The 20,398-nt window shown below is 48.9% G+C and overlaps 1 protein-coding gene across 3 annotated transcripts in view; it reads left to right on the top strand.

Moving 5' to 3' along the window:
* The window catches only part of LOC106590521 (uncharacterized), a 53,483-nt gene that overhangs the window by 27,103 nt on the left and 5,982 nt on the right, over positions 1 to 20,398 (top strand). For 2 of the 3 annotated variants that reach the window (XM_045710844.2, XM_045710845.2), the window contains exons 4-9: positions 13,176 to 13,247; positions 13,426 to 13,636; positions 13,763 to 14,875; positions 17,053 to 17,306; positions 17,435 to 17,594; positions 17,680 to 17,791. In XM_045710844.2, the coding sequence (XP_045566800.2) occupies positions 13,176 to 13,247; positions 13,426 to 13,636; positions 13,763 to 14,875; positions 17,053 to 17,306; positions 17,435 to 17,594; positions 17,680 to 17,791 (1,922 nt within the window). The remainder of the gene's footprint in view (positions 1 to 13,175; positions 13,248 to 13,425; positions 13,637 to 13,762; positions 14,876 to 17,052; positions 17,307 to 17,434; positions 17,595 to 17,679; positions 17,792 to 20,398) is intronic. The other variant, XM_045710846.2, reaches the window with a different exon arrangement.

Below are 20,398 nucleotides of genomic sequence, written 5' to 3'. Positions count from 1 at the left end.
TACCAACTGATAGTAACAACACACACACACCAACACCTGTCAGCTCTACATCTACCAACTGATATTGTGTAACAACACACACACCAACACCTGTCAGCTCTACATCTACCAACTGATAGTAACAACACACACACACCAACACCTGTCAGCTCTACATCTACCAACTGATAGTGTGTAACAACACACACACCAACACCTGTCAGCTCTACATCTACCAACTGATAGTGTGTAACAACACACACACCAACACCTGTCAGCTCTACATCTACCAACTGATAGTGTGTAACAACACACACACCAACACCTGTCAGCTCTACATCTACCAACTGATAGTGTGTAACAACACACACACCAACACCTGTCAGCTCTACATCTACCAACTGATAGTAACAACACACACACCAACACCTGTCAGCTCTACATCTACCAACTGATAGTGTGTAACAACACACACACCAACACCTGTCAGCTCTACATCTACCAACTGATAGTAACAACACACACACCAACACCTGTCAGCTCTACATCTACCAACTGATAGTGTGTAACAACACACACACCAACACCTGTCAGCTCTACATCTACCAACTGATAGTGTGTAACAACACACACACCAACACCTGTCAGCTCTACATCTACCAACTGATAGTGTGTAACAACACACACACCAACACCTGTCAGCTCTACATCTACCAACTGATAGTGTGTAACAACACACACACCAACACCTGTCAGCTCTACTTCTACCAACTGATAGTAACAACACACACACCAACACCTGTCAGCTCTACATCTACCAACTGATAGTAACAACACACACACCAACACCTGTCAGCTCTACATCTACCAACTGATAGTAACAACACACACACCAACACCTGTCAGCTCTACTTCTACCAACTGATAGTGTGTAACAACACACACACCAACACCTGTCAGCTCTACATCTACCAACTGATAGTGTGTAACAACACACACACCAACACCTGTCAGCTCTACATCTACCAACTGATAGTAACAACACACACACCAACACCTGTCAGCTCTACATCTACCAACTGATAGTAACAACACACACACCAACACCTGTCAGCTCTACTTCTACCAACTGATAGTGTGAACAACACACACACCAACACCTGTCAGCTCTACTTCTACCAACTGATAGTAACAACACACACACCAACACCTGTCAGCTCTACATCTACCAACTGATAGTAACAACACACACACCAACACCTGTCAGCTCTACTTCTACCAACTGATAGTAACAACACACACACACCAACACCTGTCAGCTCTACATCTACCAACTGATAGTGTGTAACAACACACACACCAACACCTGTCAGCTCTACATCTACCAACTGATAGTGTGTAACAACACACACACCAACACCTGTCAGCTCTACATCTACCAACTATAGTAACAACACACACACACCAACACCTGTCAGCTCTACATCTACCAACTGATAGTAACAACACACACACCAACACCTGTCAGCTCTACTTCTACCAACTGATAGTGTGTAACAACACACACACCAACACCTGTCAGCTCTACATCTACCAACTGATAGTGTGTAACAACACACACACCAACACCTGTCAGCTCTACTTCTACCAACTGATAGTAACAACACACACACCAACACCTGTCAGCTCTACATCTACCAACTGATAGTAACAACACACACACCAACACCTGTCAGCTCTACTTCTACCAACTGATAGTAACAACACACACACCAACACCTGTCAGCTCTACATCTACCAACTGATAGTGTGTAACAACACACACACCAACACCTGTCAGCTCTACTTCTACCAACTGATAGTAACAACACACACACCAACACCTGTCAGCTCTACATCTACCAACTGATAGTGTGTAACAACACACACACCAACACCTGTCAGCTCTACATCTACCAACTGATAGTAACAACACACACACCAACACCTGTCAGCTCTACATCTACCAACTGATAGTGTGTAACAACACACACACCAACACCTGTCAGCTCTACTTCTACCAACTGATAGTGTGTAACAACACACACACCAACACCTGTCAGCTCTACTTCTACCAACTGATAGGTAACAACACACACACCAACACCTGTCAGCTCTACATCTACCAACTGATAGTGTGTAACAACACACACACCAACACCTGTCAGCTCTACATCTACCAACTGATAGTAACAACACACACACCAACACCTGTCAGCTCTACATCTACCAACTGATAGTAACAACACACACACCAACACCTGTCAGCTCTACATCTACCAACTGATAGTGTGTAACAACACACACACCAACACCTGTCAGCTCTACATCTACCAACTGATAGTGTGTAACAACACACACACCAACACCTGTCAGCTCTACATCTACCAACTGATAGGTGTAACAACACACACACCAACACCTGTCAGCTCTACATCTACCAACTGATAGTAACAACACACACACCAACACCTGTCAGCTCTACATCTACCAACTGATAGTGTGTAACAACACACACACCAACACCTGTCAGCTCTACTTCTACCAACTGATAGTAACAACACACACACCAACACCTGTCAGCTCTACATCTACCAACTGATAGTGTGTAACAACACACACACCAACACCTGTCAGCTCTACTTCTACCAACTGATAGTAACAACACACACACCAACACCTGTCAGCTCTACATCTACCAACTGATAGTGTGTAACAACACACACACCAACACCTGTCAGCTCTACTTCTACCAACTGATAGTAACAACACACACACCAACACCTGTCAGCTCTACATCTACCAACTGATAGTGTGTAACAACACACACACCAACACCTGTCAGCTCTACTTCTACCAACTGATAGTAACAACCAGACACACCAACACCTGTCAGCTCTACTTCTACCAACTGATAGTAACAACACACACACCAACACCTGTCAGCTCTACATCTACCAACTGATAGTAACAACACACACACCAACACCTGTCAGCTCTACATCTACCAACTGATAGTGTGTAACAACACACACACCAACACCTGTCAGCTCTACATCTACCAACTGATAGTGTGTAACAACACACACACCAACACCTGTCAGCTCTACATCTACCAACTGATAGTGTGTAACAACACACACACCAACACCTGTCAGCTCTACATCTACCAACTGATAGTGTGTAACAACACACACACCAACACCTGTCAGCTCTACTTCTACCAACTGATAGTAACAACACACACACCAACACCTGTCAGCTCTACATCTACCAACTGATAGTAACAACACACACACCAACACCTGTCAGCTCTACATCTACCAACTGATAGTGTGTAACAACACACACACCAACACCTGTCAGCTCTACATCTACCAACTGATAGTAACAACACACACACCAACACCTGTCAGCTCTACATCTACCAACTGATAGTGTGTAACAACACACACACCAACACCTGTCAGCTCTACTTCTACCAACTGATAGTAACAACACACACACCAACACCTGTCAGCTCTACATCTACCAACTGATAGTAACAACACACACACCAACACCTGTCAGCTCTACTTCTACCAACTGATAGTAACAACACACACACCAACACCTGTCAGCTCTACATCTACCAACTGATAGTGTGTAACAACACACACACCAACACCTGTCAGCTCTACTTCTACCAACTGATAGTAACAACACACACACCAACACCTGTCAGCTCTACATCTACCAACTGATAGTAACAACACACACACCAACACCTGTCAGCTCTACTTCTACCAACTGATAGTAACAACACACACACCCAACACCTGTCAGCTCTACATCTACCAACTGATAGTGTGTAACAACACACACACCAACACCTGTCAGCTCTACATCTACCAACTGATAGTAACAACACACACACCAACACCTGTCAGCTCTACATCTACCAACTGATAGTGTGTAACAACACACACACCAACACCTGTCAGCTCTACATCTACCAACTGATAGTGTGTAACAACACACACACCAACACCTGTCAGCTCTACATCTACCAACTGATAGTGTGTAACAACACACACACCAACACCTGTCAGCTCTACATCTACCAACTGATAGTGTGTAACAACACACACACCAACACCTGTCAGCTCTACATCTACCAACTGATAGTAACAACACACACACCAACACCTGTCAGCTCTACATCTACCAACTGATAGTGTGTAACAACACACACACCAACACCTGTCAGCTCTACATCTACCAACTGATAGTAACAACACACACACCAACACCTGTCAGCTCTACATCTACCAACTGATAGTGTGTAACAACACACACACCAACACCTGTCAGCTCTACATCTACCAACTGATAGTAACAACACACACACCAACACCTGTCAGCTCTACATCTACCAACTGATAGTGTGTAACAACACACACACCAACACCTGTCAGCTCTACATCTACCAACTGATAGTAACAACACACACACCAACACCTGTCAGCTCTACATCTACCAACTGATAGGTGAACAACACACACACCAACACCTGTCAGCTCTACATCTACCAACTGATAGTGTGTAACAACACACACACCAACACCTGTCAGCTCTACATCTACCAACTGATAGTAACAACACACACACCAACACCTGTCAGCTCTACATCTACCAACTGATAGTAACAACACACACACCAACACCTGTCAGCTCTACATCTACCAACTGATAGTAACAACACACACACCAACACCTGTCAGCTCTACATCTACCAACTGATAGTAACAACACACACACCAACACCTGTCAGCTCTACATCTACCAACTGATAGTAACAACACACACACCAACACCTGTCAGCTCTACATCTACCAACTGATAGTGTGTAACAACACACACACCAACACCTGTCAGCTCTACATCTACCAACTGATAGTAACAACACACACACCAACACCTGTCAGCTCTACATCTACCAACTGATAGTAACAACACACACACCAACACCTGTCAGCTCTACATCTACCAACTGATAGTGTGTAACAACACACACACCAACACCTGTCAGCTCTACATCTACCAACTGATAGTAACAACACACACACCAACACCTGTCAGCTCTACATCTACCAACTGATAGTAACAACACACACACCAACACCTGTCAGCTCTACATCTACCAACTGATAGTAACAACACACACACCAACACCTGTCAGCTCTACATCTACCAACTGATAGTGTGTAACAACACACACACCAACACCTGTCAGCTCTACATCTACCAACTGATAGTAACAACACACACACCAACACCTGTCAGCTCTACATCTACCAACTGATAGTAACAACACACACACCAACACCTGTCAGCTCTACATCTACCAACTGATAGTAACAACACACACACCAACACCTGTCAGCTCTACATCTACCAACTGATAGTGTGTAACAACACACACACCAACACCTGTCAGCTCTACATCTACCAACTGATAGGGTAACAACACACACACCAACACCTGTCAGCTCTACATCTACCAACTGATAGTGTGTAACAACACACACACCAACACCTGTCAGCTCTACATCTACCAACTGATAGTGTGTAACAACACACACACCAACACCTGTCAGCTCTACTTCTACCAACTGATAGTAACAACACACACACCAACACCTGTCAGCTCTACATCTACCAACTGATAGTAACAACACACACACCAACACCTGTCAGCTCTACATCTACCAACTGATAGTGGAACAACACACACACCAACACCTGTCAGCTCTACATCTACCAACTGATAGTGTGTAACAACACACACACCAACACCTGTCAGCTCTACATCTACCAACTGATAGTGTGTAACAACACACACACCAACACCTGTCAGCTCTACTTCTACCAACTGATAGTAACAACACACACACCAACACCTGTCAGCTCTACATCTACCAACTGATAGTGTGTAACAACACACACACCAACACCTGTCAGCTCTACATCTACCAACTGATAGTAACAACACACACACCAACACCTGTCAGCTCTACATCTACCAACTGATAGTGTGTAACAACACACACACCAACACCTGTCAGCTCTACATCTACCAACTGATAGTGTGTAACAACACACACACCAACACCTGTCAGCTCTACTTCTACCAACTGATAGTAACAACACACACACCAACACCTGTCAGCTCTACATCTACCAACTGATAGTAACAACACACACACCAACACCTGTCAGCTCTACATCTACCAACTGATAGTAACAACACACACACCAACACCTGTCAGCTCTACTTCTACCAACTGATAGTGTGTAACAACACACACACCAACACCTGTCAGCTCTACATCTACCAACTGATAGTGTGTAACAACACACACACCAACACCTGTCAGCTCTACTTCTACCAACTGATAGTAACAACACACACACCAACACCTGTCAGCTCTACATCTACCAACTGATAGTAACAACACACACACCAACACCTGTCAGCTCTACTTCTACCAACTGATAGTAACAACACACACACCAACACCTGTCAGCTCTACATCTACCAACTGATAGTGTGTAACAACACACACACCAACACCTGTCAGCTCTACTTCTACCAACTGATAGTAACAACACACACACCAACACCTGTCAGCTCTACATCTACCAACTGATAGTAACAACACACACACCAACACCTGTCAGCTCTACTTCTACCAACTGATAGTAACAACACACACACCAACACCTGTCAGCTCTACATCTACCAACTGATAGTAACAACACACACACCAACACCTGTCAGCTCTACTTCTACCAACTGATAGTAACAACACACACACCAACACCTGTCAGCTCTACATCTACCAACTGATAGTGTGTAACAACACACACACCAACACCTGTCAGCTCTACTTCTACCAACTGATAGTAACAACACACACACCAACACCTGTCAGCTCTACATCTACCAACTGATAGTGTGTAACAACACACACACCAACACCTGTCAGCTCTACATCTACCAACTGATAGTAACAACACACACACCAACACCTGTCAGCTCTACATCTACCAACTGATAGTAACAACACACACACCAACACCTGTCAGCTCTACATCTACCAACTGATAGTGTGTAACAACACACACACCAACACCTGTCAGCTCTACATCTACCAACTGATAGTAACAACACACACACCAACACCTGTCAGCTCTACATCTACCAACTGATAGTAACAACACACACACCAACACCTGTCAGCTCTACATCTACCAACTGATAGTAACAACACACACACCAACACCTGTCAGCTCTACATCTACCAACTGATAGTGTGTAACAACACACACACCAACACCTGTCAGCTCTACATCTACCAACTGATAGTAACAACACACACACCACACCTGTCAGCTCTACATCTACCAACTGATAGTAACAACACACACACCAACACCTGTCAGCTCTACATCTACCAACTGATAGTAACAACACACACACCACACCTGTCAGCTCTACATCTACCAACTGATAGTGTGTAACAACACACACACCAACACCTGTCAGCTCTACTTCTACCAACTGATAGTAACAACACACACACCAACACCTGTCAGCTCTACATCTACCAACTGATAGTGTGTAACAACACACACACCAACACCTGTCAGCTCTACATCTACCAACTGATAGTAACAACACACACACCAACACCTGTCAGCTCTACATCTACCAACTGATAGTGTGTAACAACACACACACCACACCTGTCAGCTCTACATCTACCAACTGATAGTGTGTAACAACACACACACCAACACCTGTCAGCTCTACTTCTACCAACTGATAGTAACAACACACACACCAACACCTGTCAGCTCTACATCTACCAACTGATAGTGTGTAACAACACACACACCAACACCTGTCAGCTCTACTTCTACCAACTGATAGTAACAACACACACACCAACACCTGTCAGCTCTACATCTACCAACTGATAGTAACAACACACACACCAACACCTGTCAGCTCTACATCTACCAACTGATAGTAACAACACACACACCAACACCTGTCAGCTCTACATCTACCAACTGATAGTGTGTAACAACACACACACCAACACCTGTCAGCTCTACTTCTACCAACTGATAGTAACAACACACACACCAACACCTGTCAGCTCTACATCTACCAACTGATAGTGTGTAACAACACACACACCAACACCTGTCAGCTCTACATCTACCAACTGATAGTAACAACACACACACCAACACCTGTCAGCTCTACATCTACCAACTGATAGTGTGTAACAACACACACACCAACACCTGTCAGCTCTACTTCTACCAACTGATAGTGTGTAACAACACACACACCAACACCTGTCAGCTCTACTTCTACCAACTGATAGTAACAACACACACACCAACACCTGTCAGCTCTACATCTACCAACTGATAGTAACAACACACACACCAACACCTGTCAGCTCTACTTCTACCAACTGATAGTGTGTAACAACACACACACCAACACCTGTCAGCTCTACTTCTACCAACTGATAGTGTGTAACAACACACACACCAACACCTGTCAGCTCTACATCTACCAACTGATAGTGTGTAACAACACACACACCAACACCTGTCAGCTCTACTTCTACCAACTGATAGTAACAACACACACACCAACACCTGTCAGCTCTACATCTACCAACTGATAGTAACAACACACACACCAACACCTGTCAGCTCTACTTCTACCAACTGATAGTAACAACACACACACCAACACCTGTCAGCTCTACATCTACCAACTGATAGTAACAACACACACACCAACACCTGTCAGCTCTACTTCTACCAACTGATAGTAACAACACACACACCAACACCTGTCAGCTCTACATCTACCAACTGATAGTGTGTAACAACACACACACCAACACCTGTCAGCTCTACTTCTACCAACTGATAGTAACAACACACACACCAACACCTGTCAGCTCTACTTCTACCAACTGATAGTGTGTAACAACACACACACCAACACCTGTCAGCTCTACATCTACCAACTGATAGTAACAACACACACACCAACACCTGTCAGCTCTACATCTACCAACTGATAGTAACAACACACACACCAACACCTGTCAGCTCTACATCTACCAACTGATAGTAACAACACACACACACCAACACCTGTCAGCTCTACTTCTACCAACTGATAGTAACAACACACACACCAACACCTGTCAGCTCTACATCTACCAACTGATAGTAACAACACACACACCAACACCTGTCAGCTCTACATCTACCAACTGATAGTGTGTAACAACACACACACACCAACACCTGTCAGCTCTACATCTACCAACTGATAGTGTGTAACAACACACACACCAACACCTGTCAGCTCTACATCTACCAACTGATAGTGTGTAACAACACACACACCAACACCTGTCAGCTCTACATCTACCAACTGATAGTGTGTAACAACACACACACCAACACCTGTCAGCTCTACTTCTACCAACTGATAGTAACAACACACACACCAACACCTGTCAGCTCTACTTCTACCAACTGATAGTGTGTAACAACACACACACCAACACCTGTCAGCTCTACTTCTACCAACTGATAGTAACAACACACACACCAACACCTGTCAGCTCTACATCTACCAACTGATAGTGTGTAACAACACACACACCAACACCTGTCAGCTCTACTTCTACCAACTGATAGTGTGTAACAACACACACACCAACACCTGTCAGCTCTACATCTACCAACTGATAGTGTGTAACAACACACACACCAACACCTGTCAGCTCTACTTCTACCAACTGATAACAACACACACACCAACACCTGTCAGCTCTACTTCTACCAACTGATAGTAACAACACACACACCAACACCTGTCAGCTCTACATCTACCAACTGATAGTAACAACACACACACCAACACCTGTCAGCTCTACTTCTACCAACTGATAGTAACAACACACACACCAACACCTGTCAGCTCTACATCTACCAACTGATAGTAACAACACACACACCAACACCTGTCAGCTCTACTTCTACCAACTGATAGTAACAACACACACACCAACACCTGTCAGCTCTACATCTACCAACTGATAGTGTGTAACAACACACACACCAACACCTGTCAGCTCTACTTCTACCAACTGATAGTAACAACACACACACCAACACCTGTCAGCTCTACATCTACCAACTGATAGTGTGTAACAACACACACACCAACACCTGTCAGTAACAACACACACACCAACACCTGTCAGCTCTACATCTACCAACTGATAGTAACAACACACACACCAACACCTGTCAGCTCTACATCTACCAACTGATAGTGTGTAACAACACACACACCAACACCTGTCAGCTCTACATCTACCAACTGATAGTAACAACACACACACCAACACCTGTCAGCTCTACATCTACCAACTGATAGTGGAACAACACACACACCAACACCTGTCAGCTCTACATCTACCAACTGATAGTAACAACACACACACCAACACCTGTCAGCTCTACTTCTACCAACTGATAGTAACAACACACACACCAACACCTGTCAGCTCTACATCTACCAACTGATAGTAACAACACACACACCAACACCTGTCAGCTCTACATCTACCAACTGATAGTAACAACACACACACCAACACCTGTCAGCTCTACTTCTACCAACTGATAGTAACAACACACACACCAACACCTGTCAGCTCTACATCTACCAACTGATAGTAACAACACACACACCAACACCTGTCAGCTCTACTTCTACCAACTGATAGTAACAACACACACACACCACACCTGTCAGCTCTACATCTACCAACTGATAGTGTGTAACAACACACACACCAACACCTGTCAGCTCTTCTTCTACCAACTGATAGTAACAACACACACACCAACACCTGTCAGCTCTACTTCTACCAACTGATAGTAACAACACACACACCAACACCTGTCAGCTCTACATCTACCAACTGATAGTAACAACACACACACACCAACACCTGTCAGCTCTACATCTACCAACTGATAGTAACAACACACACACCAACACCTGTCAGCTCTACTTCTACCAACTGATAGTAACAACACACACACCAACACCTGTCAGCTCTACATCTACCAACTGATAGTAACAACACACACACCAACACCTGTCAGCTCTACTTCTACCAACTGATAGTAACAACACACACACCAACACCTGTCAGCTCTACATCTACCAACTGATAGTAACAACACACACACCAACACCTGTCAGCTCTACTTCTACCAACTGATAGTGTGTAACAACACACACACCAACACCTGTCAGCTCTACATCTACCAACTGATAGTAACAACACACACACCAACACCTGTCAGCTCTACATCTACCAACTGATAGTAACAACACACACACCAACACCTGTCAGCTCTACATCTACTAACTGATAGTAACAACACACACACCAACACCTGTCAGCTCTACATCTACCAACTGATAGTAACAACACACACACCAACACCTGTCAGCTCTACATCTACCAACTGATAGTAACAACACACACACCAACACCTGTCAGCTCTACATCTACCAACTGATAGTAACAACACACACACCAACACCTGTCAGCTCTACATCTACCAACTGATAGTAACAACACACACACCAACACCTGTCAGCTCTACATCTACCAACTGATAGTAACAACACACACACCAACACCTGTCAGCTCTACATCTACCAACTGATAGTGTGTAACAACACACACACCAACACCTGTCAGCTCTACATCTACCAACTGATAGTAACAACACACACACCAACACCTGTCAGCTCTACATCTACCAACTGATAGTAACAACACACACACACCACACCTGTCAGCTCTACATCTACCAACTGATAGTAACAACACACACACCAACACCTGTCAGCTCTACATCTACCAACTGATAGTGTGTAACAACACACACACCAACACCTGTCAGCTCTACATCTACCAACTGATAGTAACAACACACACACCAACACCTGTCAGCTCTACATCTACAAACTGATAGTAACAACACACACACCAACACCTATCAGCTCTACATCTACCAACTGATAGTAACAACACACACACCAACACCTGTCAGCTCTACATCTACCAACTGATAGTAACAACACACACACCAACACCTGTCAGCTCTACATCTACCAACTGATAGTAACAACACACACACCAACACCTGTCAGCTCTACATCTACCAACTGATAGTAACAACACACACACCAACACCTGTCAGCTCTACATCTACCAACTGATAGTGTGTAACAACACACACACCAACACCTGTCAGCTCTACATCTACCAACTGATAGTAACAACACACACACCAACACCTGTCAGCTCTACATCTACCAACTGATAGTAACAACACACACACACCACACCTGTCAGCTCTACATCTACCAACTGATAGTAACAACACACACACCAACACCTGTCAGCTCTACATCTACCAACTGATAGTGTGTAACAACACACACACCAACACCTGTCAGCTCTACATCTACCAACTGATAGTAACAACACACACACCAACACCTGTCAGCTCTACATCTACAAACTGATAGTAACAACACACACACCAACACCTGTCAGCTCTACATCTACCAACTGATAGTAACAACACACACACCAACACCTGTCAGCTCTACATCTACCAACTGATAGTAACAACACACACACCAACACCTGTCAGCTCTACATCTACCAACTGATAGTAACAACACACACACCAACACCTATCAGCTCTACATCTACCAACTGATAGTAACAACACACACACCAACACCTGTCAGCTCTACATCTACCAACTTCAAACTCCTGAAGCTGAACCCTCAGACTGGCCTTTTTCAAGATTCCCCAGTTCAAGATTACGCTCCCCCCTCTCTCTCGCTCTCTCTTTCTCTCTCTCACTCTCTCTCTTTCTCTCTCTCTCTCCATTCTCTCTCTCGCTCTATTTCTCTCTCTCTCCCTCTCTCTTTGTATCTATTGCTCTCTCATTCTTAGCTGATTTTCACCTCTACAGTACGGCCTGTCCCTTCCTCTTCCTCCTCTTCCTCTTGCCCTGCCTCCGCTCAGGTGAGCAGTTCAGAATGTGTGTGTTAGGTGTGTGTTAGGTGTGTGTTAGGTATATGAGAGACCACTGAAGATTGTGATTGTCTCACAAGTTTAACTAAACTCCCTCTCAATCCCCACTCTCTCCCTCCTTATTTATTTCCCTCCCCTCTCCCTCTCTCTCTCCCTCCCTCCCCCATAGCTCCAGAGTCTAACCCTGCACCCCTCTGCTCCTGGAACTCTCACAATCCCCCCTTCTTTACGTCTCAAACCTCCCTCTTCCTCCTCCCCCTCTCCTATCTCTCGTCCCCGTACACCCCTTTTTCCCCCTCTCCGGCCACGTCCCCAGCCCAGTGCCATGGTAACAGACAGGCAGACCACACCCACCCGGCACCTCTCAGTCCCACCTCCAAGTGAGTCATAAACATGTGATAATGAGTAGAATGTTCAGGAGGAATGACATGTGATTTATAGTATGTCCAGTAAAACCATTCATTCACTCTCTTTTTTCTTACTCTCTCTTTTTCTCTTCTCTCCAGCTCTCTACTCTTCTGTGCGTTCTGTCCCTCTGAGACCCAGACTTCATTCTCCAAATGGCCACAGGGTGGTGCCCCCGAGACACAGCCCGGCCCTGCAACCAATCGCCGCTGCTGGACAGGCCCTGCCCAGCAGACAGTGGACTGGACCAGCCAGCAGTTTGTCATCTCAAACCCCACCCACACAGACCACCCCAGGCCAATCACAGCTCAGCTCAGGCTCTAGTCCCCTCCCCTTGGGTTCTACTTCCTGTTTTGATCGGTTGCCGCCGGCATCAAGGCAGCTGCAAATCATTGCCCTTTCCGCTGGCTCCACCCACCGCCACAGCCAACTACAGCCTGCTGCCAACACACACACCCCAGGTTCTGTCCAATCAAAGCACCTGGTTCTTGAATCCCCACCACCTCAGCTCGATGCCCAACCACAGAGGACTTCTGAACACGCCTCTCCCTCTCCCACCTCCTCCATCCACAAAGCCAACTCACCCCAGGCCAGACACACTGAACCAAAAGGAGAAGTGGGGAGACAGGGGGTAAGGGAGAAGAGAGAGAGGGTGGGAGGAGAGGAAGAAAAGATGGGGGGAATTGAAGAGCAGAGGAATAGAGAGAGGGTGGGAGGAGACAGACAGGTGACAGGAGGGGAGAAAGGGAATGTGGATAAGAGAGGAGAGAGGGTGGGAGGAGAGGAGAGAGAGGGGACTAGAGGAGAGGAAAAATGGATGGAGAGAGTTAAAGGATTTGAGACACTGAGAGAGATGACAGAAGTAGAGGAGGGGCAGGAAAGGATGACGATAGAGGGAGAGGAGCAGAGAGAGAGGATGGAAGTAGAGGAGGAGGAGCGGGGACAGAGGATGGAAGTAGAGAAGGAGGAGCGGGGACAGAGGATGGAAGTAGAGGAGGAGGAGCGGGGACAGAAAGATGCAATGAAAGGAGAGGAGGGGACTACAATAGACCCACACCTCAATGCAGACCCGGCTACTCAGAACCCTCCCTCAGAACCCCCCATAAACATCCAGAGACCATCAGACCGTCCCATAGAGCAATCCCCAGACCTCCCCCACGTGGACCAAGAGGATCTCTGTGAGAACATGTTCAATCAGTCTGACAACCAATCAGGCAGGTACCAGCGTCTCTCCACCATTACCTTTAGCCTTGGCCTATTAATTCAACTTTAAACTAACTTGTGTTGTCAACTCTTCCTCCTCTCTCCCCTTCCTCGTCTTCCTCCTCTGTCCTGCTCCTCCTCTCTTCCCCCTCCACCCCGTCTTCCTCCTCTGTCCTGCTCCTCCACTCTCTCCTCTCTCCCCCCTTCCCCGTTTTCCTCCTCTGTCCTGCTCCTCCTCTCTTCCCCCTCCTCTCATCTTCCTCCTCTGTCCTGCTCCTCCACTCTCCTCTCTCTCCCCTCCACCCCGTCTTCCTCCTCTGTCCTGCTCCTCCTCTCTCCCCTCCACCCCGTCTTCCTCCTCTTGTCCTGCTCCTCCTCTCTCCCCTTCCCCGTTTTCCTCCTCTGTCCTGCTCCTCCTCTCTTCCCCCTCCTCTCATCTTCCTCCTCTGTCCTGCTCCTCCTCTCCCCGCCCCCCCACCCCGTCTTCCTCCTCTGTCCTGCTCCTCCTCTCTCCCCCTCCTCCCCGTCTTCCTCCTCTGTCCTGCTCCTCCACTCTGTCCTCTCTCCCCCCTTCCCCGTTTTCCTCCTCTGTCCTGCTCCTCCTCTCTTCCCCCTCCTCTCATCTTCCTCCTCTGTCCTGCTCCTCCACTCTCCTCTCTCTCCCCTCCACCCCGTCTTCCTCCTCTGTCCTGTTCCTCCTCTCTCCCCCCTCCTCCCCGTCTTCCTCCTCTGTCCTGCTCCTCCTCTCTCCCCCCTCCTCCCCGTCTTCCTCCTCTGTCCTGCTCCTCCTCTCTCCCCCCTCCTCCCCGTCTTCCTCCTCTGTCCTGCTCCTCCTCTCTCCCCCCTCCTCCCCGTCTTCCTCCTCTGTCCTGCTCCTCCTCTCTCCCCCCCTCCTCCCCGTCTTCCTCCTCTGTCCTGCTCCTCCTCTCTCCCCCCTCCACCCCGTCTTCCTCCTCTGTCGTGCTCCTCCTCTCTCCTCTCTCCCCCCTCACCCCGTCTTCCTCCTCTGTCCTGCTCCTCCTCTCTCCCCCCTCCACCCCGTCTTCCTCCTCTGTCGTGCTCCTCCACTCTCCTCTCTCCCCCCTCACCCCGTCTTCCTCCTCTGTCCTGCTCCTCCTCTCTCCCCCCTCCACCCCATCTTCCTCCTCTGTCCTGCTCCTCCTCTCTCCCCCCTCCACCCCGTCTTCCTCCTCTGTCCTGCTCCTCCACTCTCCTCTCTCCCCCCTCCACCCCGTCTTCCTCCTCTGTCCTGCTCCTCCTCTCTCCCCCCCCCCACCCCGTCTTCCTCCTCTGTCCTGCTCCTCCTCTCTCCCCCCTCCACCCCATCTTCCTCCTCTGTCCTGCTCCTCCTCTCTTCCCCCTCCTCTCATCTTCCTCCTCTGTCCTGCTCCTCCACTCTCCTCTCTCTCCCCTCCACCCCGTCTTCCTCCTCTGTCCTGCTCCTCCTCTCTCCCCCCTCCACCCCGTCTTCCTCCTCTGTCCTGCTCCTCCTCTCTCCCCCCTCCACCCCGTCTTCCTCCTCAGTCCTGCTCCTCCTCTCTCCCCCCTCCACCCCGTCTTCCTCCTCTGTTGTGCTCCTCCACTCTCCTCTCTCCCCCCTCACCCCGTCTTCCTCCTCTGTCCTGCTCCTCCTCTCTCCCCCCTCCACCCCGTCTTCCTCCTCTGTCCTGCTCCTCCACTCTCCTCTCTCCCCCCTCCACCCCGTCTTCCTCCTCTGTCCTGCTCCTCCTCTCTCCCCCCCCCCCCTCCACCCCGTCTTCCTCCTCTGTCCTGCTCCTCCTCTCTCCCCCCTCCACCCCGTCTTCCTCCTCTGTCCTGCTCCTCCTCTCTCCCCCCTCCACCCCGTCTTCCTCCTCTGTCCTGCTCCTCCTCTCTCCCCCCTCCACCCCATCTTCCTCCTCTGTCCTTCTCCTCCTCTCTCCCCCCTCCACCCCGTCTTCCTCCTCTGTCCTGCTCCTCCTCTCTCCCCCCTCCACCCCATCTTCCTCCTCTGTCCTGCTCCTCCTCTCTCCCCCCTCCACCCCATCTTCCTCCTCTGTCCTGCTCCTCCTCTCTCCCCCCTCCACCCCGTCTTCCTCCTCTGTCCTGCTCCTCCTCTCTCCCCCCTCCACCCCATCTTCCTCCTCTGTCCTGCTCCTCCTCTCTCCCCCCTCCTCTCCGTCTTCCTCTTCTCTTTTCCTCCCTCCAGTCTTGTCCAGTCTCTCCTCTCAGTCTCCCCCTGCCTCACCCTTCCTCACCCTTTCATCTGACCTCCCCCCTCCTCTCCTGCCTGTTAGCCCTTCCCACCCAGAGACCCTCAGCCTATCACAGAGCCGCCCTGAGACCTTCAGCCTATCGGAGCGCAAGCCTTGGTCACAGAGGGTCTGGCCAGAGGGCGGGAGGCATGTCTTAACTCACCTGGTGGAGGGCTTCATCATACAGGAGGGGCTGCAGGCATTCCCGGTAAACACACACACACAATTCCTACAGGGGATATAGCTGGTGTCTAGTTGGTGTCACAGACTGATACATTGACAGTATATACAGTATAACCTTTGTATGCGCGTGCATGTGTGTGTGTACCTGTGCAGGTGAACCGCTCGTCTCTGTTGTTGGGAGGGCAGGAGGCTATCTCCCAGAATGGGAACATAGAGGGGGCAGAGTTATTACCGTTGACAGACACACCAGAGCCACTGGAACATTCCAGCGAATCAGAACAAGAGCGCGTGGCTACAAGTGACCCGCTCACAGGTAAACCACCTTAATCTCCTGGTTCTGAATCAATATTCAATTCATTATTCAATTCAATTATCTCTCTGAATCCAAACCACACCAGGTCCCAGAGAGAGACAGAGGGGAGTGTTACATTGCGAGTCTTGTGGGAAGAGAGGCCACGCCCACTCCTTCCACCGCTCCAAGCGATACTGCTCCACTTCCTGTGCCCGCAGGTAAGCCACACTACCATTGGCTGAACACAGTAACAAGACAGTGACAGAATAGTTATTCTCTTGGTCTAGACCAGCGTTTCTCAAACTAGGGGTCGCGACCAAACTATACACACACATACACATGGATTTTGTGTTATAGATGTGTGGTAGTGGAGGGCACACACTTAGTGTGTTGTGAGTTCTGTCATTAATGTATTGTAATGTTTTTAAAATAGTATAACTGCCTTAATTTTGCCGGACCCCAGGAAGAGTAGATGCTGCCTTGGCAGGAACTAATGGGGATCCATAATAAATACAAATATGGGGTTGCCTGATTTGAAAATGGGTTGGCGAGAGAAACTCTGAAATGAAACCGGGGTAACGTCAGTAACCTCCGGTAGCCGCTAGATACAGCTGTAATAAACAGAGCAATTTTGTCACTGGATGTGTACTGGAGGCGAAGTCATGTGCAGGAGAGCAGAGTGAAGTGAACAGGCGCACACTTTATTCCGGTAAAATAGCAAAAGCACAAACAACGTGCCCAAAACACGGAATATAAACAAATGTCTGGCGCGTAACAAAATATCCAATAGACAAAATACACATAACACAAACAATCTTACACAAAGACATGATGGGGAACAGAGGAATAAATACATGTAGGTTGATTGGGGAATGAAAACCAGGTGTGCAGGGAACAAGACAAAACAAATGGATACATGAAAAATGGAGTGGCGATGGCTAGAAAGCCGGTGACATCGAACGCCGCCCGAACAAGGAGAGGAGCCGACTTCGGCGGAAGTCGTGACAGTACCCCCCCCGACGCGCGGCTCCAGCGGTGCGTCGACACCGGCCTCAGCGACAGTGGAACTCACGCAGCAGTTCAGGGTCCAATATATCAGCTACCGGAACCCAGCACCTTTCCTCCAGACCGTACCCCTCCCACTCTACGAGGTACTGAAGGCCCCCCGCCCGACGCCTTGAATCCAGGATGGAACGGACGGAGTACGCCGGGGCCCCCTCGATGTCTAGAGGAGGCGGAGGAACCTCCTGTACCGCAGACTCCTGGAGCGGACCAGCCACCACCGGCCTGAGGAGAGACACATGGAACGAGGGGTTAATATGGTAATCGGGGGGAAGCTGTAACCTGTAACATACCTCGTTCACTCTCCTCAGGACTTTCAATGGCCCCACAAACCGCGGACCCAGCTTCGGGCAGGGCAGGCGGAGGGGCAGGTTTCGGGTCGAGAGCCAGACCCTGTCCCCCGGTGCGAACACCAGGGCCTCACTGCGGTGACGGTCCACGCTGGTCTTTTGGCGCAGGAGGAGGCCATGCTGGAGGTGACCATGAGCGGCTTCCCAGGTCTACTCCGCGCGTCTGAACCAATTGTCCACCGCAGGAGCCTCGGTCTGACTCTGATGCCACGGTGCCAGAACTGGCTGGTACCCCAATACTCACTGAAAGGGGGTGAGGTTAGTGGAGGAGTGGCGGAGCGAGTTCTGCGCCATTTCTGCCCAGGGCACGAACGCCGCCCACTCCCCCGGCCGGTCCTGGCGATAGGACCACAGAAACCTGCCCACATCCTGGTTCACTCTCTCCACCTGCCCATCACTCTCGGGGTGGAAACCTGATCGAGACCCCCAGACGTTCCATGAACTCCCTCCAGACCCTCGAAGTGAACTGGAGACCCCGATCAGACACTATGTCCTCAGGCACCCCGTAGTGCCGGAAGACGTGTGTAAACAAGGCCTCCGCAGTCTGTAGGGCCGTAGGGAGACCGGTCAAAGGGAGGAGACGACAGGACTTAGAGAAACGATCCACAACGACCAGGATCGTGGTGTTACCCTGTGAGGGAGGAAGATCCGTTAGAAAATCCACTGACAGGTGTGACCAAGGCCGTTGTGGAACAGGTAAGGGATGTAGCTTGCCTTTGGGCAGGTGCCTAGGAGCCTTACACTGGGCGCACACCGAGCAGGAGGAAACATAAACCCCCACGTCCCGAGCCTAGGTGGGCCACCAGTACTTCCCAGACAGACAGCGCACCGTCCGACCGATCCCCGGATGACCAGAGGAGGGTGATGTGTGGGCCCAATAGATCAACTGGTCACGGACAGCAGACGGAACGTACTGACGCCCGACGGGACACTGAGGTGGAGCGGGCTCTGTACGCAATGCCTGCTCAATGTCCGGGTCCAGCTCCCACACGACCAGCGCTACCAGGCAGGAGGCCGGGAGAATGAGAGTCTGATCCATGGGCCGCTCCTCTGTGTAATACAGCCGGGACAGTGCATCTGCCTTCACATTCTGGGAACCTGGTCTGTAAGAAAGGGTGAAAACAAAACGGGTGAAAACAAAACAGGTGAAAACATGGCCCACCTTGCCTGACGAGGATTCAGTCTCCTAGCTGCCCGGATGTACTCCAGGTTGCGGTGGTCAGTCCAGATGAGGAAAGGGTGTTTAGCCCCCTCAAGCCAATGTCTCCATGCCTTCAAAGCCTTGACGACAGCCAACAGCTCCCGGTCCCCCACATCATATTTCCGCTCCGCCGGGCTGAGCTTCTTCGAGAAGAAAGCACAGGGGCGGAGCTTCGGTGGCGTGCCCGAGCGCTGAGAGAGCACGGCTCCAAT

Source organism: Salmo salar, chromosome 29 (genome assembly GCF_965601325.2).
Source record: "Salmo salar chromosome 29, fSalSal1, whole genome shotgun sequence".
Lineage (NCBI taxonomy): Eukaryota > Metazoa > Chordata > Actinopteri > Salmoniformes > Salmonidae > Salmo > Salmo salar.
Note: the sequence above shows the minus strand (reverse complement) of the source record. Positions and strands in the feature narration are given on the sequence as shown.